At 43.9% G+C, this 26,266-nt stretch overlaps 1 protein-coding gene across 6 annotated transcripts in view; it reads left to right on the top strand.

Moving 5' to 3' along the window:
* ARHGEF37 (Rho guanine nucleotide exchange factor 37) overlaps positions 1 to 24,934 on the top strand; it is a 43,899-nt gene extending 18,965 nt beyond the window's left edge. For 3 of the 6 annotated variants that reach the window (XM_082213029.1, XM_082213026.1, XM_082213028.1), the window contains exons 2-13: positions 3,893 to 4,101; positions 5,025 to 5,148; positions 7,705 to 7,852; positions 9,692 to 9,891; positions 11,714 to 11,844; positions 13,435 to 13,539; positions 16,301 to 16,411; positions 17,462 to 17,791; positions 18,907 to 19,035; positions 20,050 to 20,248; positions 21,427 to 21,602; positions 22,184 to 24,934. In XM_082213029.1, the coding sequence (XP_082069155.1) occupies positions 3,901 to 4,101; positions 5,025 to 5,148; positions 7,705 to 7,852; positions 9,692 to 9,891; positions 11,714 to 11,844; positions 13,435 to 13,539; positions 16,301 to 16,411; positions 17,462 to 17,791; positions 18,907 to 19,035; positions 20,050 to 20,248; positions 21,427 to 21,602; positions 22,184 to 22,417 (2,088 nt within the window). In that variant the 5' untranslated portion in view covers positions 3,893 to 3,900 and the 3' untranslated portion in view covers positions 22,418 to 24,934. Of the gene's footprint in view, positions 1 to 3,310; positions 3,331 to 3,892; positions 4,102 to 5,024; positions 5,149 to 7,704; positions 7,853 to 9,691; positions 9,892 to 11,713; positions 11,845 to 13,434; positions 13,540 to 16,300; positions 16,412 to 17,461; positions 17,792 to 18,906; positions 19,036 to 20,049; positions 20,249 to 21,426; positions 21,603 to 22,183 lie in introns of those variants that run through there. The other 3 variants (XM_082213030.1, XM_082213027.1, XM_082213031.1) reach the window with 3 other exon arrangements.
* Positions 24,935 to 26,266: the final 1,332 nt, after the last annotated feature.

The raw sequence follows: 26,266 nt of genomic DNA, 5'->3' as shown, positions 1-26,266 counted from the left end.
GCATGCAGCACATTCACCTTTCAGTCACAGTTGAGCTTAACTATGGTTTAAAGCAGGCATAGGCAAACTCGGCCCTCCAGATGTTTTGGGACTATAATTCCCATCATCCCTGACCACTGGTCCTGTTAGCTAGGGATGATGGGAGTTGTAGGCCAAAAACATCTGGAGGGCCGAGTTTGCCTATGCCTGGTTTAAAGTGAAGCCAGCATTCCCCAGAAATGCATCATTATTAATCCTTCCAGCTACAGCTAAACCTCTGCATCCACTGTAAGGCAAAAATGGCTGGCATCAAAACAGAAGGAATATTCAACAACCCCAAAAAAACAACAACCCCAAAAACAATAGGGTGAAAGCTTAGGGTGATAATGGAAAATAAAGGGGACTGTGTTTTGCCATCTGCCTTCATTACAATAGGAATATGCCTACCACGTCTGGCACCAACCTGTTTTGAAAGTTGATAGTATTAGTCACATATGTTGTCTTGTGTTATTACAGTGATGAGGATTATGCTACAGCAAATGTGAGGAACCTCTCGCACTCCAGATATTGCTGAACTTCAACTCCCATCATTCCTGGCCATTGGCCATGCTTACTGAGGCTGGTGGGAGTTGTATTTCAGCTACATCTGAAGTGCCAAAGATTCCCACCTGTGCTGTGGAATGCAACCATTTTTTTCCTAGCAGTTTTCTGTTTCTGTAATAACTTCAAGACAGGCAGTAATTGAATAGGTAAAGTTTCTCATCAACTTTACCTCCTGAACTTCCCTGTTGAACAGCTGTTAAAAGTACACAAACTCTGTCAATGTAGCAAACCTAGTTTATACCTAATAACCAGGGTCTTTATACTTTAAAAGGTACAGAGTTCCCCTTATGAGCCCTGATGAAGGGCAGCAGCAATCAGTTGATAGGTAGTTCTGTTGTCTCCATCACTAAAATACTGTATGGCCGGACTGCACCTTTGGAACTTTTACCTCCTTCAGAACCTTTAACTGAGACCCTGGACTCAGCTACCTTAGTAAAGAAAAAGCATTTTATATGTGTTTTAACACTCTGACACCAGATGGTGCTGTGGAGTCCCATCTTTCTCCAGCGTGATTTCCCGTTTACAACACGTTTTCCTGAAACGTTTTTTGGATGTGTCTAGATCCAGCCCCTTTGTAGTCACAGCACAGATTGGGAATTCTCAATTTTTGTGATAGTGGGTTATCTCATTACTTGTGCCTTCCCAGGAGCCTTTCTTCTGGTCCCAGGCCTAGGAACCCTGGACAGGATCTCAACTACATTAACCTATTTTAGAAATGGGCAGTCTCAGTCCATCCTTCTCTCTTTTTTTGCTTTTGCTTCTTTATTCCAATATCATCTCTCTAAAATGTCCATCAGCATAATGGCGTACAAACAGAACAAAAGGTTCCAGGCTTGACAAGTGCATCTGTTCTCAGGTAAAGCAGCCCCTTTGCAGTCAGAATCCAGGAGGGTAGAATAATGATGACCGGGGTTCCAGCTTTCTATTTGCTGCCTTTCTGTTGCATTAATAAATGGTGTTTGAATTATTCAAGGGAAAGGAAGCTTCTACATACGAGCCATCTGTGGTTCCCCTTGCTAGATTCAATAGATTTTAAAGTGTCTTTTGCAATAGCTAGCCTGCAGTGAATACAATTGATCAACAGCAGCAATCAGATAAAAATAACCCAGCACTATGGATGTATAGCACAGACTGGCACGCTGTTCAGAATATAATACTGTAGTGTAAAGACACGGTCTTGTGGTGTGCAGAAATCTTCTCTATGGTCTGTTTATTTATGTGGACCATTTCCATTCAGTTCTTAAGTCTTCTTCTTCTTCTATTTTAGGGGTGAGGATGCTATACACACAAAAATGTGCACGTTACTAATTTTCAGTAGGATATCCAGGGAACTTTTCTCAAGGTATACTGAAATTTTGTCAGCTTACAGAGAATGAATGTTTTGTCAAGTGAGAATATTGTTACACTTTTTTCAAGCAGTGAGAAATTCTAGGAGTACAATGCTTACGCAGGTTCGGTTTCTTTTGGAAGGAGATCACTGGAATCTTATGGGGTTCTGTATTATTCTGTATGGAAATCAGCCCTGAGTGTTCACTGGAAGGACAAATCATGAAGCTGAGGCTCCAATACTTTGGCCACCTCATGAGAAGAGGCGACTCCCTGGAAAAGACCCTGATGTTGGGAAAGATGGAGGGCAGAAGGAGAAGGGGACGACAGAGGACGAGATGGTTGGACGGTGTTCTTGAAGCTACCAGCAGGAGTTTGACCAAACTGTGGGAGGCAGTGGAAGGCAGAAGTGCCTGGCGTGCTCTGGTCCATGGGGTCACGAAGAGTCGGACACGATTAAAGACTAAACAACAACAACAATTATTCTGTATAATGCTGTACTTCTGTGTGATCATTTGGGAAATTGCCTTGGTCTAAATCAGTTGCTTCAGATCTATTTGGCTGTGTTTGGTTAGTTTGCAAATATTTTGGTTCCCTAGAAGGGTGACAGCCTACTGGTTAGGGAGTTGGGTTTGACTCTGGACTCCTTAACCTTGACAAGTCCTACCATGCAGGCAAAATCCCGGCTCTCCATCTGATTTACAGTCTTAAGAAAGTCCCAGCTCTGGGTGCAATCAACCAGAAATCGCCTTTAAAAAATGATTTACTTGGCAACTTTTGTCACTGACTTATTATTGATATTATTATTATTATTATTATTATTATTATTATTATTATTACTCCACCCATCTGGCCAGGTCTCCCCAGCCACTCTGGGCAGCTTCTAGCACATATAAAAACATATATTGGCAGTGCTGCTTTTGTGACCCATCTTAGATCAGCCCACGACCCAAGTAGTGGGTCCCAGCCCCCCAGCTGAAGTTCACAGCTTTACACTATTATTATTACTATTTATTGAATTTGTATATGGCCCTTAGTCAGAAGACCATAGGGCAGTTTACAACATACAACGCAAATATAACGTTGTATAGAAGTCCTTAGTAAAAGTCATACAACATGGGTGCTTTATGGGTAAGATGACACTTAAGCACTCCAAGAGCGTTTGGGTTGCCACTTTGGGCAACAGGATGTGGACGGCATAGTAAGGGAGTCCCTCACAAAACTTCTGGCTCCATTAACCCTCTGTCTAAATCTCCCAATTTTACATCAATATAATATTCTCCAAGATAGTGCATCTGTTTTTATTGAGAATAACATGCTGAATCCACCAATTTGTAAACTTTATTTTTGGGGTTTTTTAGAAACTTATTTGCAAGCTACACACTCCTCCTGTCCTGTCCTGAAGCACGTTTCCACATGCTAGTGAATGCTAAGTGGCTTACATGGGTGGCGGCAGAACCCAACCATCAAAATAGTCTGAAAGGCTATCTCACAATTCCAGGCCAACATCAAAATTTGCTCTTTAGTGATTTTATGTATATTATGTAGATATATATTGTAACTTGATTCAAGGGTGGAGATGTGTCATTGTAGCACAAACCACTTCAGGGGCATCTTAGGGGAACGTTATGCAATTCTCAGCTCAGGGTACCTGTTGTGTACTCATAAATGCTGGAATATAAATCTACTAATTCAATAAATTAAGACACCTAGTAACTTTCAGGGCACAGACAAGATTACAATAAGCAGCTTCCTGGTTCACAACTGAAATGTGATGGCATTGCTGCCCTACAGAAGCTCTCTGCCAATGGGTGGAGCAGCTAGCCTCATGGCAGAGCATAGGCAGTATGACATTTGCAAAATAATAAACCCAGCAGCATGTTCCCACTGAAGTGTAGAGTTAGAATGGGCCTGAAGATTATTAAGTGGATTATGTGCACTTATGGCCCGCCTTTTCCTCTTGTGTCTCCCTCTCTCTTTATAGCTCCCAATATGGCAAATGACAGCACAGATGAAGTGACAGCTGAGGAGACACCAGAGGCTGAACCCATATATGAAACTCTGACATTCCTGGACAAAACAGAGCAGAACCAACGGCTGGCTGTGGAGGAGCTCATCAACACAGAGACCAGTTATGTACAGAACCTTCAGCTGTGCATTTCAGATATCCGTAATCACCTCCAGAAGAAGCAGGTGAGGCAGATCCTCCACACCAGGGGGTGCCCACCCCAGACGATGATGCACATCAACTTCCATCATCGCCAGAATGATGGGAGTTGTAGTCCAGCATCATCTGGAGGGCACCAGGTTAGCTATCCCTCCTCTACACATTTCCATGGGAGTGAATCGTGCAGCAAAATGTTTTTAAAATCCACAACAGGCAATCTCAAATTCTGAAAACGACGACGCATTAAGGAACTTAAGAAAGCTAAGCATTTGTTCCTAGTAGTGAAATTCAGAACTTGGGGTAGGCTAAGGCCACGCTACATATTTAACAATGGATTAACAGTCAATCCCTCTTCACAGGGAACTCTGTGAATTGTAGCTTGGCAGGTGAGGGAAGGTTTCCTAACAGTTTGAAGCACCTTTCACAAACTACAGCTCCCAGAATTGTTTGGGGGAAGCCATGTCTGTTTAAAGTGGTATCATAGTACTTTAAATCTATGGTGTGAATGTAGTCTAAGAAGCTACCATGATAGTCGGTGTGTAGGCTGCAGTGTGAGATGCTTTGGGTAACAGTAACATCTTTGGGGAGATGCTGTACATTATAGACTAAGACAAGACAGTTCTTAAGCTGGTGCTATACCTTTCCCCAGTCCCTTCTATAGCAGTGCAGAATACCTGGCTATTTAGAGGTCTGTCTACAGATGGCCACTGGGTCCTGTTGCCAGCAAGTTTTCTCCTGCTAGATGGTGACAACTAAGCACCATCTTTGGTGCATCCGTTCTGCAAGGATGTGATCTCTGTTTCTGCAGTCCCAGAATGCATAGGTGTTTGATTCTAGATGTACCCTTAGAAGCAACATTCGGATTACTGTTCAAACAGTAATCATTTGCTCACTCATGGACACACAGAGAAAGAACTGATGCATTCTCCTAATCTATTATGCCTTTTAGCTACCTGAGATTGACCTGGAAGGACTTTTCTCCAATATAGATGATGTCCTGCACATCTCCAGACGTTTCCTGAAAGGACTTGAAGCTGCAATGAACCAGGAGCACGAGCAGCTCTCCCGTATCAGTGAGTGGGAATATAACAACCAGCCATCTGAGACAGATGTTATTAAATCAGTGATATGCTTTGTGTTACATTAACTTCTGTTTATTGCTAGCAATAATTGCTGTGATGCTGACCAGCCAGATGGATGGGATATAAAGATGATGATTATTATTATTAATTCCTCCTGTGTTTTCAATATTGATCCTACCATCTGTAGAAGCAGAAAATAATTACTCTGAAGGTGTTTACATGGCCAAGGAGCAAAACAAACTTTGGTAATTTGTGCTAAGATTCATAACCCCAAATCATGGACAGGACAAAGGTCATAGCACAGTTTCACTGGTAATGCTATTGCACTAATCCATTAAGAAAGGGGAACTATAACTACACTGCATAGGTTGCACTGCTAGAGCAGAAGAAGTGCTGGGAAATCATCAAGGTTGCAACCACTTAGCAGAACATAAAGAGGAGTCCTCAGGCAACTGCTACCTGAGCCAACCATGCATTGTTTTCTAAGCTACAGTTTTCCTGGGCTTCTAGGTCATTCTTTTGTGAAGATAAAACAGATGCCCTTTATACATTTCCCCAGCTGAATGGGAACTGCTTGTGTGTAAGGCATCCCCACAAAACTGGGTGAAAGTTGACATGGTTTCACCATATTTAAACGACTGATTGACTGCACCTTTCTCATGGAATTGGCACAATGCTGTGAAAGGGTTGCTAATTCTGGGAGTTGGGGTGGGCAGGAAAAAGGTGATCAAAACCTAGCCTTGTAGTAGGGTCCTAAACATTCTCACAGCTGCACAGGAGTTGCTCACGGACAAGTAACTCCCACATGTTTAGGGGAATGTCTAAAGGGCAGTATGGTCAGTACTAATTCTTTAGGTCATCACAACATGTTTTCATGTTAGCTCATTAATTATTATTATTATTATTATTATTATTATTATTATTATACCCCGCCCATCTGGCTGGGTTTCCCCAGTCACTCTGGGTGGCTCGTAACAGAGGACTAAAAACAGAATAAAATTTCAAACATCAACAATTCCCAAAAACAGGGCTGCCTTCAAACGTCTTCTAAAAGTCATGTAGTTGTTTATTTCCTTGACATCTGATGGGAGGGCGTTCCACAGAGTGGGTGCCACTACCAAAAAAGCGCCCTCTGCCTGGTTCCCTGTAACCTCACTTCTCGCAGTGAGGGAACCACCAGAAGGCCCTTAGCGCTGGACCTCAGTGTCAGGGCTGAACAATGGGGGTGGAGACGCTCCTTCAGGTATACTGGTCCGAGGCCGTTTAGGGCTTTAATGGTCAGCAGCAACAGTTTGAATTGTGCTTGGAAACATACTGGGAGCCAATGTAGGTCTTTAAGGACTGGCGTAATATGGTTTCGGCAGCCACTCCCAGACACCAGTCTGTTTGCTGCATTCTGGATTAGTTGTAGTTTCCAGGTCAACTTCAAAGGTACCTCCATGTAGAACTCATTGCAGTAATCCAAGCAGGAGCTAACTAGAGCATGCACCACTTGGGCCAGACAGTCTGTGGGAAGGTAGGGTCTCAGCCTGCATACTCAGCCTGGTAGACGCTGCCCTGGACACAGAATTGACCTGCACCTCAATGGACAGCTGTGATTCCAAAATGACTCCCAGGCTGTGCACCTTGTCTTTCAGGGGCACAGTTACCCCATTCAGGACCAGGGAGTCCCCCACACCTGCTCGCCCCCTGTCGCCCCAAAACAGTACTTCTGTCTTGCCAGGATTCAACCTCAATCTGTTAGCCACCATCCATCCTCCAACTGCCTCCAGGCACTCACACAGTACCTTCATTGCCTTCACTGGTTCTGATTTGAAAGAGAGGTAGAGCTGGGTTTCATCTGCATACTGATGAACACCCAGCCCAAAACCCCTGATGATGTCTCCCAGTGACTTCATATAGATGTTAAAAAGCATGGGGGGGAGGACGGAACCCTGAGTTCACCCCACTGAAAGCCCAGGGGTCTGAACACTCATCCCCCAACACCACTTTCTGGACATGGCACAGGAGGAAGGAGTGGAACCACTGTATAACATTGCCCCTTTCCTTTTTTAGCAGCATATCCTGTCAATGATTCCTTACTGGGAAAATGATGCTGATGGAATACAAAAGAGTTCTGCCATCTAATAGTTTGTAGAACAACTTCCGCGAGGGAAGAGAAAGTTGTCAGCTTGGCAGGGATTAAAACTTCCCACAGTGACAAGTTGAAGACTAGGAAGAGGACCCAGGTGGTAGGGAAGCTAAAGGTAGGGAGCCCAGAGCAAAGGAGATTGAAGGCAGTGGGTCAGCTTGGTAATTTAAACACTGGACTTATTGATGTTATGTTTCAATTTTAACTAACTTGCCGGCTCTGGATACAGGCTTTTAGTTTTTCATAAAAAGGAGAAGGGGGCCTCTTAAGTTCCATAGGTAAGGATCAAGGATTAATTGTTTAGAGGACAATTATTGCTGCTGTCACTTTGGTGGTTCTGAGGGTTTTCTTAGGCACCTGTCTCAGAGATGTGATCGGTGTGCTGCGGAATCAATATTGTACCTTTGCTATGGTAGGCACCTTATTCCAAGAGCTCAAAGAGGAGATGGAGAACGTCTATAAAATTTATTGTGGTGACTATGATCAAGCTCTTCTACTGCTGGAGATTTACAGGAATGAGCCAAGGCTGCAGAAAGAGATTGTGGATACCCTGACTGTCACAGTGTAAGTAGCTCCCTTGATAGTCAGAAACATGTGACCCAGACTTCAAATGTGAAATAGAAGTAGGCTTGTGAATGGTTGTCTACTTAAGAGGGAGCCAATGTGATGCTCTCCAGATGTTGTGGACTACAACTGCCATCATCCCTCGTTGTTAGCTATCCTGGCTGGGGCTGATGGGAGTTGTAGTCCAACAACATCCAGAGGGCACCACATTATTTCTGGTTTACTTGCCCTCCACAATGTATAGTTACTCCTCACATTCTTCTTGCTTCTGTTGCCTGTGTCATTGTTGGTGGTTAATCCGAAGGTCCACCAATGGCAATGAGGAACTGAACCAGGAACTTCTGTTTTTCAACCTATTCAGCACTGTGTTTCTGGATATGGCTAAAAAGATCATGGTCATGTTGTGATGCAGTGCCCACTCAGAGGCCCTGCTGCCTTTGTTACTTCTTCCCTCCATCTGTTGGAGAAGAATCAGTCCCAGGGTGAGTTCGTTAGCTAAACAAACATGACACTGTGTGTAATGAGGCAAGGACATCAGTCAGTGGCTGGCAGCATCTGTGTCCTTCGGGTCAGTCCATCACTTCAGCTGGCTGAGACTGTTATCTGAGTGACTGAGCACGGCTGTGAGAGGCGACAGTTCTCTTTTGCAAATGAGCAAGGACAAGCTCCCTAAACCAGAGAGTGGAAATCTGCCAAGGTCTACGCAGGTCAATGGAACAAAGCATACATTAGTTAACCCCAGCTAGTTTCTAGCCTTGAATCGGGGTGTGAGTGGAATCAGTAAGAGAATGAATCGAGAATAATGGGCAAGAGCAGAGTGCAAATATGGTCTATGTTACATCTTCCCACTGTTGTTCCATTAATTTCTTATAGTTCCCAGCATCCAGCATCCATGATGTGCCATGCATATGTGGCAGCATTCAGTGTTCAAGCCCGTACTGTGGCCTCCATTGCCAAGAACTAATGGCCTCCCCCCCCCCTGCAATTCTTCACATAACAACTGATTTATGGAATTCACTGCCATAAGGTGTTATGACCACCAGCTTAGGTGGTTTAAAGGATTGTACAAATTCATCATGTAGGAGATGTCTATCAATTGATATTGCTATGGGTAGCTATACTATCCCCATATTCAGAGGCAGTGTACTACTGAATACCAGTGGTTGGGGAGCAACAACAGGGGACGGCTCTTGCTTTTGTGCCCTGCTTGTGGTCTTCCTAAAAGTATCTGGTTGGGCACTGCTGAAACAAGATGCTGGAAGATGAAGCCTTGCACTGGTCACGGATGGCCTCATTCATAATGTCAATGTAACAGCAGCAAACGAATTCTCCAGGCCCTGCTGCATGGTGTAACCAGTTAACATGGCAATGATACAATCACCATGCACCATGACAGAATAACTAGGCACCAGGCAATGGTTCCAGTTTTCTTACAGGCTTCAATAAACAAACAAAATCAAACTAGTAGGGTACAATTACAGCATGGGCGTAGCCAGGATTTATGTTAATGGGGGGGGGGGGGGACCAAGCTACCTGTGACGTGATTAGTCAATTCATGGAAGTCAGGCCTATTGCTCAGTAGGGTTGCCAGCTGTGTCACTAGAATCCGCCACAGCATCATCCAAGTGACCTCAGCAAACATTTCAATTTCAAATATTCTGATTCTTTCTACTTTTAGTTAAGTATTTTTATATACTTGATCCCTTGGCTACGCCCATGAGCTTCTACCATAAGTAAAAGCACTAGTACTTGTACTACTAGAGAAACCTAGGGAATCACTAAGCTAGTAAGTTCTGAAGCCTGCTTAAATTTTGCTGTCCTTCTGCATCTCTTAAACAGGCCTCACATTGGGGCTTCAGACCTGAGCTTCTTCCTGGTGATGCCAGTGCAACGGGTCACAAAATACCCACTGCTGCTGCAGAAGATATTGGAAAATACCCCAGTCAGCGACAGTGCCTATGGAGCTCTCCAAGCTGCAGCTGCTGCTATGACAGACGTCAATGCCAATATCAATGAGTACAAAAGACGCAAGGAAGTAGGTGAGGGAAATGGATGCTCTCTGGACACCATCTGCTCTACTCCAGGAGCCCTGTACTGTGTGGGTGGTTTCAGTCACTTGGGCTTGTTTATTCTCCTGAAGCCACTCTGGGCATACGTTTGATGCCTCCTTGTGGGACTCTGAGGTCTACATTGAGTGGGTTACCAAGGATGGCTGTGTCTCAATAATGACAAGAAAAAATGCAGACAGCATAGAAAAGAATTTTTTTTTAAAAAAAAAGTTTGTATTGAGCTATGTTTTACTCTGAGTAAGCCCACTGAAATTAATAAACATTGCAAACTTACTTGTTTTATTTAATTATTTAATATAATTTATAAATAGTTTGAGTGTAAAAAAAAAAATCCTCACAGCAGTTTTCAGAAAGAGTGAAACAAATTTATCAGTAAAAGCAGTTTAAAACAGACATCTGAAACATTAAAATAATAATTAAAATCAGCAATAAGCTAAACACAGATTAAAATACATGCAAGCATTCTATATATCTTGGTAGGCTTGCCTAAACAAAAAGGTTTTCAGCAGGCACCAAAAAGAGTACAGTGGATGCGCTGATGTCAAACTTAGTTGAGTATCATTCAGTAACTCTAACGTCAGTTCCACCTCTGCACTGAGAGTAGTTTGCTAAACCAGCCCTAAGAAAATTAATAGGCTAAGAATCAGGAACCATATACTGACAATTGGATATGGATCTGAACCATCCAAATCCAAATCATTATTACGGTCATAGACCTCCATAAGTAAAAGCACCTCCATACATAAATGAAACATCCTAGATAGGCAATTGGCAACTGCAGAAGTAGAGGGTACATACACTCATTCTCTCAATTACAGTAGAACAGCATAAGATAAAGACACACAATAGACAGCATGGTCTCTTGATAGCTAATTTCTTGCTCAGTGTTATGGATGCCCACGCACACACAAACACAACCATGCAAACACATGAGGAAAGCACCCTTCCATTTTGCTTTGGAGCTGTTGCCCAGTTGCACCTGAGGAGTTGGGCTGAGTATCCCCTGTCGAGCTGGGAGCACTCAGCGGCAAAGTTAGCACTGAAGCAAAAGGGGCAGAGTGTGCCCCTTAACTGTGGTCTCAGAAGATGGGCACAGTACATGCTAAAAAAACCAAAGGCAGCCATTTTCTCTCATTAAAAAACCCCACAGTAGGGCAATTCCTTTTTTAGGCCAACCAAAATTTCACAAAACAGCGTGCAAGGTTTTGAGTCCTCTGCAACCCTTCACCAGGCTAGATGGTAAACAAAGCAGAGTTAAAGGGTAACAGGGAAGGGTAACAAAAAGAGACGAGAGGTGTGTGATAATCCCAATAATTAATTAATATGCTGCTTCCTTGAAAGCGGTCAACCCAATAAATATTTTTATTACCAATCCTTTTTGAATGCAACAGTTGTACTAATGTTGATGTACTAATGAAGAACTGTAACAGAGAAGCAAATAAAAATAAAATAAGAGAGAGAGAGAGAGAGAGAGAAAGAAAGAAAGGAAGGAAGGAAGGAAGGAAGGAAGGAAGGAAGGAAGGAAGGAAGGAAGGAAGGAAGGAAGAAAGAGGCCAACTCAGCAAATCCTTCATGGCAATCTCAGGGCCAGTTTTAATTGAAAGATAGCTGATACTTCAAAACAGAACAAGGTGCTTCTCCACCACCAAAGCAATGTCTCAGGAACTATAGTTTTCTTTTTGTATTGGGACAGTGTTCTGTATCACCAAATGCCCAGGGCATTCATTTCCACCTTGTGTAATGTGCTCCTTCCCTGTTTTCCTACCTTCTAACCCATGTGACATGAGAATAGCAAATAAATATAACAAGCCTGGGTATCTGACTCTGCGGGAACGCCTGGCTCGCCTCAACCCCCACTCCATTGCCAAGAAGACCACACGACTGAGCCGCCTCTTTATGCAGGAGGCTGGAATTGTGCCTAAGGTGAGTGCTCTGTGCTTGTCTTGTCTCCACTATCTCAGTTAAAGGGTGGGCTGGCAGCATCCTAGAGTGGCAAGGGAGGGTGAATTCAGGACACACACACAAACCAAGACTGGCTTTTGGAAAAGCATTCTTCTATGCCACCCACAGTTTCTATTTCATCAGACTGAACTCACTGACTTGGTGTCTTCAGGCTGCTTCATAGATAGCAATAAGCTATCACATATTAGCCTCTCTGAGCTCATGCAATCAGTTTTGGGATCATGACATCAACACTGAGGAGATCACATAACATGTGACCAGGCCCACATGTGACCTGGCCAGGGGTGTTTCTTTCATAGTTAAGGGCAACACCAGTAATTTGTGCAGTGTGGTAAGCGCGCAGAGCATTTTCCTGTCCTCATCGCATTCCTGCCGAGGTATCAAGCTCAAGGTGGTTCCTGTTTTACAGACGCTCAAGCCCTTTGACCCTGCTTAGGAACAGCCGATCAGTCATGAACCACAACGGGAAGCTGGGCTGGCAATCTGAAACGAAGTCATGGTTCTTTCCATCAGCAGAAAAATTAGCAGTGTCAGGGCACTGCAACCTGGTTTATGTGGTTTCTGAAGTGTGAGAATGAACTGAAAGAATCCGGGGGGGGGGGGGAATCCAGGAATTGCAATAAATCCTCTTGGCCTTTTTATTTCAATTTCTATCTGTATAGTTTTAAATTTAATCTCCTCTCTCCATGTCTAAGTAGTCATAGGAACATAAGAAGCTACTGTATACCGAGTCAGACCACTGGTTGGGTTAAGTCAGTATTGTCTACATTGAGTGGCAGCAGTTCTCCAGTTTTTCAGAGAAGGGTCTCTCCCAGGCCTGCCTGGAGATGCCAGGGACTGAACCAGAGACCTTCTGCACGGAAAGCAGATGCTCTGTCACTAAGCTACAGCCCTTCTCCATAATTCTTAATTTTTAATCTTTTTCTTTTTATTAGCATAATTTGAAAATAAAATGAAACCCTTCCTTTCAATATCCCAACTCTGCTGTTTATGCAGCAGGTATACAACAGGAAAATGTATTCAGGCACCAGGGCACTTCAGAGGTACAGAAGAAGAATTCACACAGCAAGTCTTGTATTAGGTATTTAGTTTCCTGCTGATCTAAGGTGTGCATATATCAGGAATGATGTTTAATTTCCTGGAAGACTCCAAAGGCGACAAGTGCTTGTTTTGTGTAAATAATAATAATTCGTTAATATTTTGTTCAACAGAACTTCCTCTCCTGTCCTTGTGCACCCCCAAAATCTGCTCCATGGCACCCCCAGCCCTCTTGAGCAGATTTTGGGGGTGGAGTTGCAGAGGACAGGAGAAGGAAGTTCCACTGAACAAGTAGAAGTCTGTCACATGAACAGAACGGCAGTACTGGATTCAACCCATTATTTGCAATATAAATGTAAAGCAATGATGCACAGGCACAGACATCACTATGTACTGTTGCTACCATGCCAACACATTTAGTGTCTCATCTTCTCCCCTAGCATTCTATAACTTAAGGCGAACCCTTTGCTGTCCATTGGAGCTATAATATAATTTCCTCTCTCTGGTCTTTAGACAAAGGACAAAGAGTTTGACACACTGGAAGAAAAGTTCCAAGAGTTGTCATCAGCTGTAGCCGATCTGAAGGAGAATGTGGCCTCTTTCCTGAGCAACACAGAGGTATTAATATTCATTTATCTCATGTTGAAGCTAGCTCATGGGATAAGTACACAGAGTACTCAGCAGGGATTTCTTAGAGTACCCTTGACAACCCATCATTGTCTCTGACAACGTTTCAGTAGCTGGTCAGAAAGTACTTGGAGAATCATGACTGAGGTCTGTCCATTTGTATCAGAGTTAAAACTTTTAGTTTGCATGTAAGTGCCTGGGCCCATTAGTTCTGATTTCCGCAAGCCACAGAGAAACAGCACTAATCCAAATTCAATTTGGGGAAATGAGTCTGCATGAGGGATCTAGCAGGAATATTTTTATGCTCTTAAAATGGCTGCAGATGCAGATCTTTACATTGGAGAACGTTTTCAGATGTGAGTCTGACATAAACACCTGGCTACACCTTTGGGGTCTTCCTTGCCATCTGTACATTTCAGGTTCATATCTGTGGATGGGATGCTCATCCACAATTCCTCCGGTATATTAACAGGTAATTGAAAGGAAAGGAGTAAGTATGAATAAATGCTTTTCTGGGAGGCAAGCTGTAATCTTCCTGCAGGAATTGAGATAGTTTCCACAAGTATAGATTTTGAAAGCAGATAGGGAACCAAACCTTAGGAAACACATCAATCTTTCTTCCGCTGAGCCTGAGAGATGGCCTGTGTCACAGTTTAACCTTTCATTGTAGTATTATTGCTTCATGCCCAGTCTGCTCTGGTGTTTTTGCTAGCAAGAAAATGAATCAGAAACAGTGTCCTCAAAGCTAACAGTGCTTGGCACATGCTGCAATCCCCTGCTCTTGAGATTCAGCATGTCAAACATACTCAGGCTCCATGCCCTGGGGGAGATCCTGTTGGAGGTGTGAATAAACTCCCAGGATTATATGAACCAAGGGCGGAAACAACCTGACCTCCAAATGCATTGTTTGGCAGGTTGACAACAGCTTTTAAATTGCTCTGCTTTTCTCTTCCTCATACATCTGCAAGTATCAGTCCTTGGCCACAAACAAAGAGCCCAGACTTCACCCTCAAGCAGTCTCAACATTACAGAGTTCAGAATGCACTTCTTGAAAGAGGTTAGACAGAGGGCTTAAACACACTTCCACTTGTCCCATGCCTGGAAAGCATGGGTCCAAACATTTTTTCCCTTGCCCCACTCCTTTCCCAGGGAGAATCCGCTCTTTAGCTGTAATTGGGAGCAAATAGCAATCCACAGAAAACTCAAATTGCCATTTGCTCCGATTGAGCTCTAAAGAGCAGTTTTCTCCAGAGGAAAGTTGCAGGACAAGAGGAAGTGTGGATGAGCCCAGAGTGACCAGAAAATCCTCCCACTTTCTTTATTCTCATAACTGATTCTGATGCCTTCTTTCACAAGACTCTATTTTCCTTAGGATAGATACATCCCCACACCAGATCTATCCCATAGGGGTACTTTGGAGCACAATGGCTGTGTACACATTGCCATCTTAAAGTGCAACTAGGCCATTCATTTTTCAATTTGGATCCACTGGGATAGCAGGGCCCAACTGCCTACTGAAACCCTTTTGAATGTAGTGAGCAGCATTTGGGTGGTGAATCTTTGCTGCAGTCACACACAGAGAGATGCTTGTAGGTGAGAAAATGATAATGTTATTTGTTTTAGGAAATACATAACATGGATGGGAAAGTTTCAAGTTCTGACCTAACTAATTAGCCTAGGAGGACAGGGCAGTCATGTCTGCTCCTTTGTTCTCTTAGAGGAAAGCAGGAAGATGACCCTCTTATCTTGAGGTTGAAGAGAGGAGTGTGAGGAGGAGCAGGAAGTTGTAAACAGGATGCAACATATCAGTCTAAGAAACAAGGGGATAGAGAAGTAGTAGGTTGACAGGTTAAAGGTACAGGGATAGTCTGGGAATATTTATGTTCCTCACTCTTCTTTGTCTTAACCCATGCAAATCCCTCTTCTGCAAATGCATCAAAATGCAATATTTCATTCAAAATGAAAGGGTAGATACAGAATAGATGTGGATTGTGGTTAACATTGTGTGTACACCACTTCCCAAAGCAGAAGTGGCAGCTCACTGGATGCAGAGGAAACAGAAGTGTGCCCATCTAAAAACACACTTGCCACTGAGAATTGGTGTGAACCACACAATAGGCTGCTTCACTCATTCTTGGAGTAGGTTACGTTTCTGAAGTAGGAGCTGGCTGAAATCAGAAAAATTTAAAATATGTTGACTTTGCTGTTAGTTACACAAAGTGGTGATTTGTGATCACAATTCGCTGCTTTGCAGATTCTATGGTTTTGGGACTCTGCGGAAGTTTTTATTGGTATACAATCAGCCTCAAAGTAATAAGTTATGAGACTTCAGAGCACCATCTAAAAATAGATTTGTTGGTACTAATGGCCCCATTCAGTCACATATTTCACTGATACTCTAAGCAGGTTATGTAACCAGAACAGAAAGGAGAAGAATGTTTGGACTTGAAGATGAAAGACCACCCAGTGCATTTTGAAGAAAGTCTCACGTCAGATCTTCCTTTACTGGATCAATGCCATAACTCATGGTTCCTCTCTCATAGCATTGTTAACTACCCAGTGTTTCGGAAAACCAGGATACAGATGGGTCAATTAATTGAAAATTAATTCCCTACTCTGGGACCGTAGGGAGCTGCTTTCTACCAGGTCAGAATACTGGTCCATCTAGTTCAGTATTGGCGACACTGCCTAGCAGCAAAAACATATCTTAATCACTTCTTCTTGTAATCAGGCTCTTTTCTTTGTCTCTTAGGCGTTCCTCAGCTATAAACCGCATGAGAACGAACTAGGAACAGAAGGAGGGACTATCCAACAATATTGCCAGCTTGCAGGAAAACTCCACAGCACTGTCTTTGCTGAGTTTGTAAGTAACGTCTTGGTTCTTTCTAGTTACAGCCTGGTTGTGGTGTAGGGAGGAAGAAAGTAGCAGATCTACCTTTCTCCATCCTGGCTGCTTCAGAGCTTTTCCATTTCCTGGTAGCATATTTGATGGCTGCTTATCTCTGAATCATCCAGAACACATGTTCTACTGCTCTACAACATCTGCCTTGATTCTACAAACACTGAAAGTTTGGCTGTTTACACACTCCTGCTTACTCTAAATCCAGTGCATCCCCACTGCTAGTTTAGGAAGCAGTGTGCACACAGCATTCACCACAAACCCATCTCTCTTCTATATCTACCCTGTTACTTCTTATGAAATACTGCATTCCCCACCACCACCAACTTCAATTCAAATTGCCAGGGGGGGGGGGAGAGACCTGGCTGTGTACATAGCCTTTGACTGTATTCTGACCCATGTTGCTCATTGTTGTAAAATGATTCCGCAAATCTTTGTTAGGAACTGGGTTCCTTTGGGCTTGGGCTGTTCGTGTTGCATAACAAGTGAGAAGGTGGAGTCTGGTGGTGGGACCCAGAGCATGTTCCTTCACCTTTTGGAGCAAGAATTCCTCAGCACTTCCCTAATGGAACCCCAAAGGGCCCCAATCCCCGATGCCCCTCATCTGCTGAGTGAGGGGAGGTCAAGATTTCAGAACTGTACAAGACAAAATTAATCCGTTCCGCGAGTCTCTTCGTCTAGCGGTTTTTTCGTCTTGCAAAGCAACCCTATTAGCGGCTTAGCGAATTAGCGCTATTAGCGGCTTAGCGGCTATTAAAGGCTTAGCGTCTATTAAAGGCTTAGCGGATTAGCGGCTAAAAGGCTATTAGCGGCTTAGCGGCTTAGAAAAAGGGGGGGAGTGGGGAAAAATCGGAACACTCGCAAGACGTTTTCGTCTTGCAAAGCAAGCCCATAGGGAAAATCGTCTTGCGAAGCAGCTCAGAAATGGAAAACCCTTTCGTCTAGCGGGTTTTCCGTCTTGCGAGGCATTCGTCTTGCTGGGCACCACTGTATTTGATTTTCCTTGCTTTGCAGAGGAGACGACTGGAGAACCTGGTGTACCTTCCGCTGGTCAACTTGTCAGAGACTCTGAAAGGGCCTCAAAAACTGATCAAGAAGCGCTTGGACAAGCAGCTGGACTATGAGGAATTTGAGGAGAAGAGGAATGAGACAGGCAGTGTGACATATGAAGAGGAGGCTGCCATGAATACCTATCTCGCCATGAATTCGCTGCTTGTGTCTGAGCTCCCAGTGTTCAACCAGGTGGCCCTGCAGTGGCTGGGGCATATTCTGCGTACTTTTGTGGCCCTTCTGAGGGATCTGGCCAAGCAAGTTCTCCAAGAGGCAGAACAGGAGGCTACCCAGGTAAAAAAATTGGAAGGGAGCATGAGGATGTGGGGTTATGGTGTTTGTGCCTAGAGACAACAGGTATGCTGAGGCAATGCACTATAATGTAAACCAGCAATAAAACTAACTAGTCTGTGCCCTTCTTTCACATGTTTAACTCACAAAACCGCTAAAACCAACTTGCGAAATACCTTATAAGGTATTACAGACAGCTGAAAACATGCAGTGTGGATGCTTGCTTGGGAGAGGTTCTTCCATAACATGGGCCCCACCATTGAGGAAGCCCTGCTGGATGCACTGGAAGAATGTACTACCTTAATAAATCAAAATACAGAAGAATAGCTCTTTTGGATCACACTGAAACTCTCATTTATTCTCCACAAGGAAACTGCACAAGCAGGTCATGAAGGCAATAGCCTTTCCCCAATTCGTACCCAAGCAACTGGCATTCAGAGGTATATTGCTTCTGAACATGGAGGTTCTGTATAGCCTTTGCAAGAAATAGCCATGGATAGCCCTAATCTCTAGAAATCTGACTAATCTTCTTTTAAAGCCATTTAAATCAGGAGTCTTTACGATTTCTGGGGGCAGGAGTGCATCATACATTAATGATGTGAAGAGGTGCATTCTTCACTGAGTGATACAGCACTCTTGGATTCTTCTGGGACAGGGAGAAATTATATATATATCTCCATCTCCGCACCATACATCATTTTATAAACCGGCTACTACAGAGAGCAGGACTTGCCTTGCAGTCCCAATGGCTATAGGAGATTACTTCCTTCTCACAACCTCATCCTTTCCAAACACAAAAGGATGCAATTCATCTCTGTCCCTCTTCCAGTGACTGTAAACAAAGAAGGAGCAAGGAAAATGCAAAGTAAGCGCTGGCAGAGACATATGCTGCACACAACAGGATGGACTTAGCTTGCAAACAGGATGGATATTTTGCTTGCTTTCAGAAACCTCTATCAAAATTTATATTTGTACATAAAATCCGCTATGAACCTCATCATTATCTTCTGTTATTATCTTATTTTTTTAACATAAAAAGTACATTTTCTCTGCTTTCCATAATCCACCCCCACCCACCCCCCAAAATCTCCAATTAATTATAAGATTCTTCTTTACAGCTGCCACACAGACACCTCCCTGCATCTGATTTTGGGAAGATGGTGAAGGACTCTTTAAGCCAGGCTGAAGCTCAGCTCTACTCCTACTGCAAGAAATTTGAGACTGTTATGCCAAGCTCTGTTGCAGAGGTAGGAGACTGATGAAGTTTAGAGGGTGTTCCTGCAACCTTTCTTCCCCCGCCTCTCCCACAACTCCCCAGACACAATGGCTGATTGATACATTAATATGTGGCATGGGCATAGGGGGGAAGTTACTCATACCAGTGGTGTTGTTGCTGCTATCCACCAGGTCCCCATGACACTTGCATAATCCTATTCTTCACTATATATGTCCTAGTTTCAGGCAGTAACTGGATTCCCACCCACCCCCACCCCCGTATGCTAATAAAATATTGGAATTTCAGTACTCAGGAACCACAATAATCCCAAGGCAAAATACCAAAACAAAAATGAAACAGAACCAACTCTTGGACAGGATCAGGCAGGCAGCAAAAGGCAGCAGGTTTCAGAATATCTTTACAGGGAAACAAACTGTCTGTTTGAACATTATAGTTTCTCACTCTTGCACACTAAAATATATTGTGGGCTGTCTCTCAGGCAAGGTGTTTGTATCCCCTGCATTCTGTGATTAACTACTGTGCATTTATTTTTCTTTAAGTAAACGTTTATAAAGGCCTTAGCATTAGCATTCCACAGCCACCCCCAGCCCAGAGGATCTCTGTGGAAGGAGTGCAGCTGTGAGTACAGAAGCAAATGCAAATAATTTCCTTCCCGTTTTCCCCTCAGAGTTTTTATTCACAGCTAAATTCTGCAACAGTATATCTCATCTTTAACCCACAAAATGTCTGCTTCCTCAGTGCTTCCCGGCTGTAATTTTAACTCTTATTTTCTTAAAAATAAAATAAATCTACCCCATAGGAAGCATATATCCTGTTAGGTTATCTGTACAAACCCACTGTTCAATGCAGTAAAATGTAAAGAATTGGTTCAATTTGCAGGATTTGTTTCATCATCTTCTAAGATATTTTGGTTCAGATGTGGCTGCACCCTACTTATGATGACTCATCCTCCAGTGCACTAATGTGGTCGCACAGCTGACTGCAGGAAGATGTTTCTGACCCACTTCTCCCTGTGTCTTTTCAGCAGCCTCTTAGCCCTGCAGAGGAGAGGAAAGTCCATTTGCTCATGAGCAAACATGGCCCAGAAAAGCTATATCAAGTGACAAGCAACACCAGCGGCAGCAAAAACATGGACTTAGTATTGCAGAGGGGGCAGATCGTGGCTCTCTTGCATGACAGAGACACCAAAGGCAACACTAACCGATGGCTGGTGGATAGTGGAGGTACGGTAAGGGTTGCAACTACACACCTAAACCTTTTATTTGCTACCAAGGACCTCACCAGGTCAGTACTTATGACACAGATCTCCCTGCCTTAGGGGGTGACAATTGCATCTGTCATGATGAACTCCTGCACTTCTAAATGGACCGCTACACTGCTGTTCATGGTCATGGGATGCCTAGGCACAGGGGTGCAGCTCATATAAAGTAAGGGAGCCCAGTGACCCATTGAACATACTGGAGGGGGGAAAGTCTTCAGGCACATGTGGGGTAGCTGGACTGAAGCATGCTTGATGCTCCCAGAAGGCTCCGTGTGTATCATCTAGCGCACACATTACTGCAGAAAAAGAAAGAGCAGCAAGTACATGGCCAACCCTGTCTCAGCAGCCACCCTGCTGCAATTGCCTGGGCCAGAACAACAACAAAAAAAGATAACTAGCTGAAATGTGGCAGGCCAGCTGCTAGTGGCAAGCCCATTAAGCTTAGGGGAATGGAGAGGATGGGCGGTGGCTGGCCTGCAAGCTGCCTGCTCCTTGTTTGAGCCTCATTGAGAACAGGGTCAGAGAATATCTACACCTTTTCCTTTCTTCCCAAACCCTCCTTTCCCTTTTTGCTTTGTGTCTTTTTCTGAATACTGCTCCTCTCTCCACCCCTTCCTCTTCCTGCACTGGTTTTCCTACCACTCTATTAATCTTTCTTTGTACTTTCCAAATTACTCCTTCCACCACTTGGACTCGATGGCCCTTGTGGTCTCTTCCAACTCTATGATTCTATGATTCACTTATTTCCCTCCCCCCCCCCCGCATTGCTTCCAAATCCTCCCCTTCTCACATCTTGTTCCAAGTTCCACCTTTCTCTGTCTTTGACTTCCTTTATTTAATTTGTTCCCGAGGTCAACATCCTGCACTTCTTTCTTATTCCTCCCCACCACTCTGTTCTTCTTTCCTTCCACTAGTACAAACCACACATCCTTTCTCTCTCCCACACAAGAGCAGTGCCTTTCTGCCTGCCTTTTCCCTCCCCGCCCATTACAAATCTTTCCAATAATGCCAAACCCTTTCATTCTCTTCACTGTATTTATAGTCCACCCATCAATCCAAATTATCAAAAAGAAAACTGCTGTACCTGATGAGAGGACCCTGCTGCTCAGCTTGACCATAATGGTTTTATGTGCCCTACAGGACCAAGAGGTTATGTATCACCTGGGAAACTCCAGCCATATCATCTAGTCCAAAACCAAAAACCCAGAATGCAGGTGTCAGTCCCAGGTGGTGGTGGTGGTGAACAGATGCATCACCCTTACAGCTTGCCCCAAGCTCCCAGCCCAGCACTTCATTTCAGGACACAGGCTTTACATGTGAGTAGAAAATTTCAGCAATGAATCTTCTTTTAATTCTTTTCATTCATTTATTCCCAGCATATTGTGGCATAGATACATGTGTTCATGGCTGGGCAGTGGTGGATGGAAGACATTTTGCGGTACTGTTGGGTAGATCTGTATTTCAGATATGCAAACTTGTGCAACCATCCCAATATAATGTGGGTATTATGTTTAAAAGATGATCTCGGCTGGTGTGACAGAAACTTGGAATAGCATAGCCTTGGAATAACCCAGCTACATGGTTTGTGGCCAAGGCATTTTGCTGCCTGAGGCAGAACAACCAGTGGTGAACCTGACCTCCTTGTGTGGGGTCCAAGTGGGCGCTGCTGTCCAACAACATCCAGAAAGCACCAGGCCAAGGAAGGCTGACCTGGCTACTGCTGTGCCATAAACTTCAATATGCCTGCCTACCTCTCCATGATATTCTCACAGCGGAGACATGCACCCCAGAGGGGTAGCCTAGTTTACCTCTGTTGCTGGGCAGCCCTTGTTTCTCCCTTCTCCTTTGTGTGGCATATGTATGCAGTGTTAACATTCAGTCTCTGTGCTTTCCTCAGGTAGTTGCTGGTTATCCATTCGCAGCCAGGAGCGGTCATGAGGTCAGCTTGCAAGCAGGTGAGCCAGTGACTGTGTTGGAGCCTCATGACAAGAAGGGATGCACAGAGTGGAGCCTGGTGGAAGTGAATGGCCAGAAGGGCTATGTGCCTTCCAGCTACTTGGTGACGGTGCCTATCCCAGAACCACCTGGATGGGGCTCACCTGCTTGGCCATATCCAGCGCCGCAGACATAGCCATAAGGAGGTGCTCAATTTCAGAAGTTAGCTGTGCTGTCACATACCTGCCCTTTCCATTTCCTCCATGAGACTTTTCATATTATGCAGTGAACAAAGAGGCAGGCAAAGGGACCAGCAGTTCTGTGGATTGACATGAGTATCAAGGAGGGATTCGTGTCCTGCACATATTGAAAAGGTGTGATTGGATATGGATGTGCGGCTGCTCATAGTGGCCTGATTTTTTGAAATTGTGTTTTCTTAACCTAACACTACTGATAAGATTCTTCCACAAGTACTTTGAGGGAATGTTCTCATACAGATGTAGCCTTAGGCTCATCACTGGCTTTATTTGATAAAGGGATGTTCACATGTGTCAAGTAAATTACAGGGACAACAGACTGATGTATTCATTCCAGGATAACCATCTCAATTGGCATCAGCAGGCCACCTAAACAAAGAGATCATGTGTCACAGGGCAATTGAGTGCCTTTTTTGCTTTTGTTGAAGTGATGTTCTCCTTTTGACACAACGTTAGTGGGGAAACAGCCAAAGAAACTGGCTCAGTGTTTTCCACTGATGTGCATGGTCTGCCACCTCCGAAGATGCTAAGCCCAGTCCTGATCTCTGATAATAAATCAGCTTTAATAAACTAGGCAAAGGTGCTGCAATATATGTTTGCTGGAGAGAGAATCATAATGTATTTAATATGTAGCCATCCTCTGATAGGCAAGGAGAAATATCTGGAGCAAAGTCAGATAACAAAGTCACAAGCAAGAAAGCATGTATGCTCTAGATAACTTTTATCTTTGGGTGTGGAGTAGTTGTCTACCTCTAGGAGAGAATACAAAGTATTATGGGGTTGTGGAGGAAGTAAGATGCCAGACCCTAAGGTCTGATTCGCACAAAACATTATGAATATGAGCTCTTTAATTCTTTTTAGTTTGGTTTGCTTCAGAAAGAGAAGTGAAGGCAAAAAGAAACATGAACTGAGGTCCTTCTCCAGGCTTATGAACAATATAACACAAGGAGCAGATGCAAATTGCTGCATGGGGCAGAGCTGCCAGACTAGCTTCCTGGGCAGGTGGGCCTGTTTCTTACTGAGGGAGAGAGAGAGCTGGCAGGGAGGTCAGTGTGGTGCAAACACACAGGCAGAAATCCTGGATTGGCTCCACAGGTGCATTTCTACTGTGCTGTTTTACCACAAGCATAGAAAAGAATAAACTAAGAATAATGATAAGAATATTGTCATCCATTCTCTGGTGCTGCTGCTGCTGCTGATTTCTTACTTGCCCTTCTCCATAAGGTCTCAGGGTGTGTTATAATATAGAAATGCAAGGGGTGGAATTCAGCTAACAAGCCCTGTAAAGTGGAAGTCCTGTGCAAGGACTTCTGCTTGTGCAATGGGGCTTTTCTCCCACTCCTCTCCCTTCATGCCCATGTGCCCCCCCAAAAAAATTGTCCCAGGAAGGATCTGGGAGAATCCCCCAGAACACTGTGCAAGGGGAGAAGAGGGGAGGAGTTGTTCTATCTGGCAAGCCAAAATGCTTGTCCTGATGGAATGATCACTTTGGTGCAGCGCTGAAGCGCTCTCAAGATTAAAATCGGTTAAAGCAATATACAGTCAGAAGAATAGGGTGAGTCTTTAAAATATATATCTCAAGTATCAAAGGCGTAATGAGGTGTGTCCTCAACATAGGCAGAAGAACTTGGAGCGAGGGAAGCCATACCTGTGAGATCACTGTGGCCTACAGGTATGCCTAAATATAGATGTACTTTCCATGCCGCCCGCCAAAATAATATGCTCATCCTTCCCACATCATGTCCTCACGATCATCTCAGAACGCTTTTGGCACCAGCATTGAAAACTGATGTCTTCATTGACCTGAGCGATCAAGACTATGTGAAACATTTAGATGTACTAATGCTCCTGTGTGTGGCTGATAATGCAGCTTATGCTGTTTAAAAATTTAGCAGGGGCTCTTCAGGTGTAGCTCTTGAAAAATGCATGGGATTGCTCTTTGATGTACAGCATTTTATGTGAGCTGGAGGACAAAGGAAGTGGAAAACATTATGTTGTAACTCACCCTTAATAGAAGATCCCTTGGGTTTGCACTGCACATCCCAGTGCATGGGCAGAAGTCGCTCCACTTTGTGAGAGGCTGGTGGGATGGCAGCCAAGCGTGGGTCTTCCTCCTCAAAGCTTCCCTTGGTTTTTTAAAACTCCAGTTGCTATTCTGTGTTCACGTGAACCTTGGCAGAAGAAGTAAGGTCCTCATCACAACACTAATGGGCTATCCAAGTCATATGAATTGAGTGTGAAATGTCTGAATCTTACATGCGGCAGCATCTGCAATCTGTGGATGCACCTAAATAAAGTGGTGGATGCACCAGTAACCATGGACGATGAGCCTGCTCCAATTCCTGTTTGTACGGGCCGTTTCCCTCCTGCAGTTATGTTTAAGGCACTTTATATTTACAATGTCTGTTTTGCACTGCATTGATTGCAAGAAGTAAAGAGTTGCTCCTCTACTCAAAGATGGCTTAGAGTTTTGTTTTTAAATTGTGAGTTCATATTACTTGTGTTGCATCCATGCTTACAAAACTGTTTCTTCCAGTAATCATGCCTGCTCCATGTACCAGCAAGTTCAGAGTTTCACCACCAGATGGCTCAGCTACCTCATTTGTCAAGTGAAAACGCCAGACAGTCCTAGAACTGGGTGCTTGCCTTATGCTTTGGGTGCTGATTTATAGAGGGCAAAATTTTCTGCTTGTTATCTATTTCTCCATAGGTAGGATTTTATTACTTCTTGAGAGAGTCTTATACTTGCTTCTAGTGAACCACCTCTTAGCGTAGCTTAAAGGCTGGTTTTCAGCTGTACAGTATCTAAATGGGAACAGAATATTGTGCTTCATCTACCTGCAAGCCCTAGGTAGTACCAATGCCTCTTGCAACAAAGCTGATGTAAATTCACTGAAAGGGGGAGCTGGGGGCTATGAGGGAAATCTAGTAGCCACTACTATTATAAGTAGTGTGAGAGAGCAGGATGGAGAAGAAGCAGAGAGGGAGGATGCTGCATCTGTAAAGCCACAGGTGGGTGTTTCTGATAATAGATGTGATAGATCAGCATGCAGTGTACATGCCTCTTCAGTTGTCCCTGAATCACTACAGCAGAACAGGGTGCAGTACAAAGTCATATGTAGAGTGACCCTGGGCCATGCAAGGAAAGAAGGAAGGAAGGGACAGACAGGAGAGGAAATCTGTTGTTCAGAACACTCCGCCATAAGTAACGTCATAACTCCCTTCCCAGATGCATGATATCAGGCTAGGATGCTTTATACTGTAATAAGATTCAGTTCAGGACTATTTTGCCATCTCTGCTGAGTCATTCTTGCAAAATGCCATTGCATTTACCATTAGGGTGAGCAGACACTCAAGATATATCTAGCATTATTGGCCAGTTCTGTGGATCAATCTACAGCTCCCAAAGTCAAGCAGATACTTGGACCCTTGCATAGGTATGAGTACCTTTCAGGCTTCTCACAAACAGGACAAGGGCTGCCAAAATGTAAGTGAGACTCAAATCTCATGTTTGTCTCAGGGCAGGGGCTGCATAACAAGTGTAGGGTTTAAGTCATCGTGCCCATTTGTCATTTTGGGGAATCTGTGATCGGGTCCCATACACACACACACAAACAGCTGTCTCTTCCACTCTGTCACCCACTTGTGTGTATCATACAGGGTTTCAAATGAAGTTGGCTCATTCTATAACTTATGATTAAAATGTATAGGGTGTTATTTATAAAAATGAATCCTACCTGACAGGAATGTTATGAAGATGGAAAATAAATACAAGTTACAATTCTCTT

Source organism: Podarcis vaucheri, assembly GCF_965113315.1.
Source record: "Podarcis vaucheri genome assembly, chromosome: 2".
NCBI lineage: Eukaryota > Metazoa > Chordata > Lepidosauria > Squamata > Lacertidae > Podarcis > Podarcis vaucheri.
The sequence above is the reverse complement of the archived record's forward strand: the minus strand, read 5'-3'. Positions and strand labels throughout refer to the sequence as shown.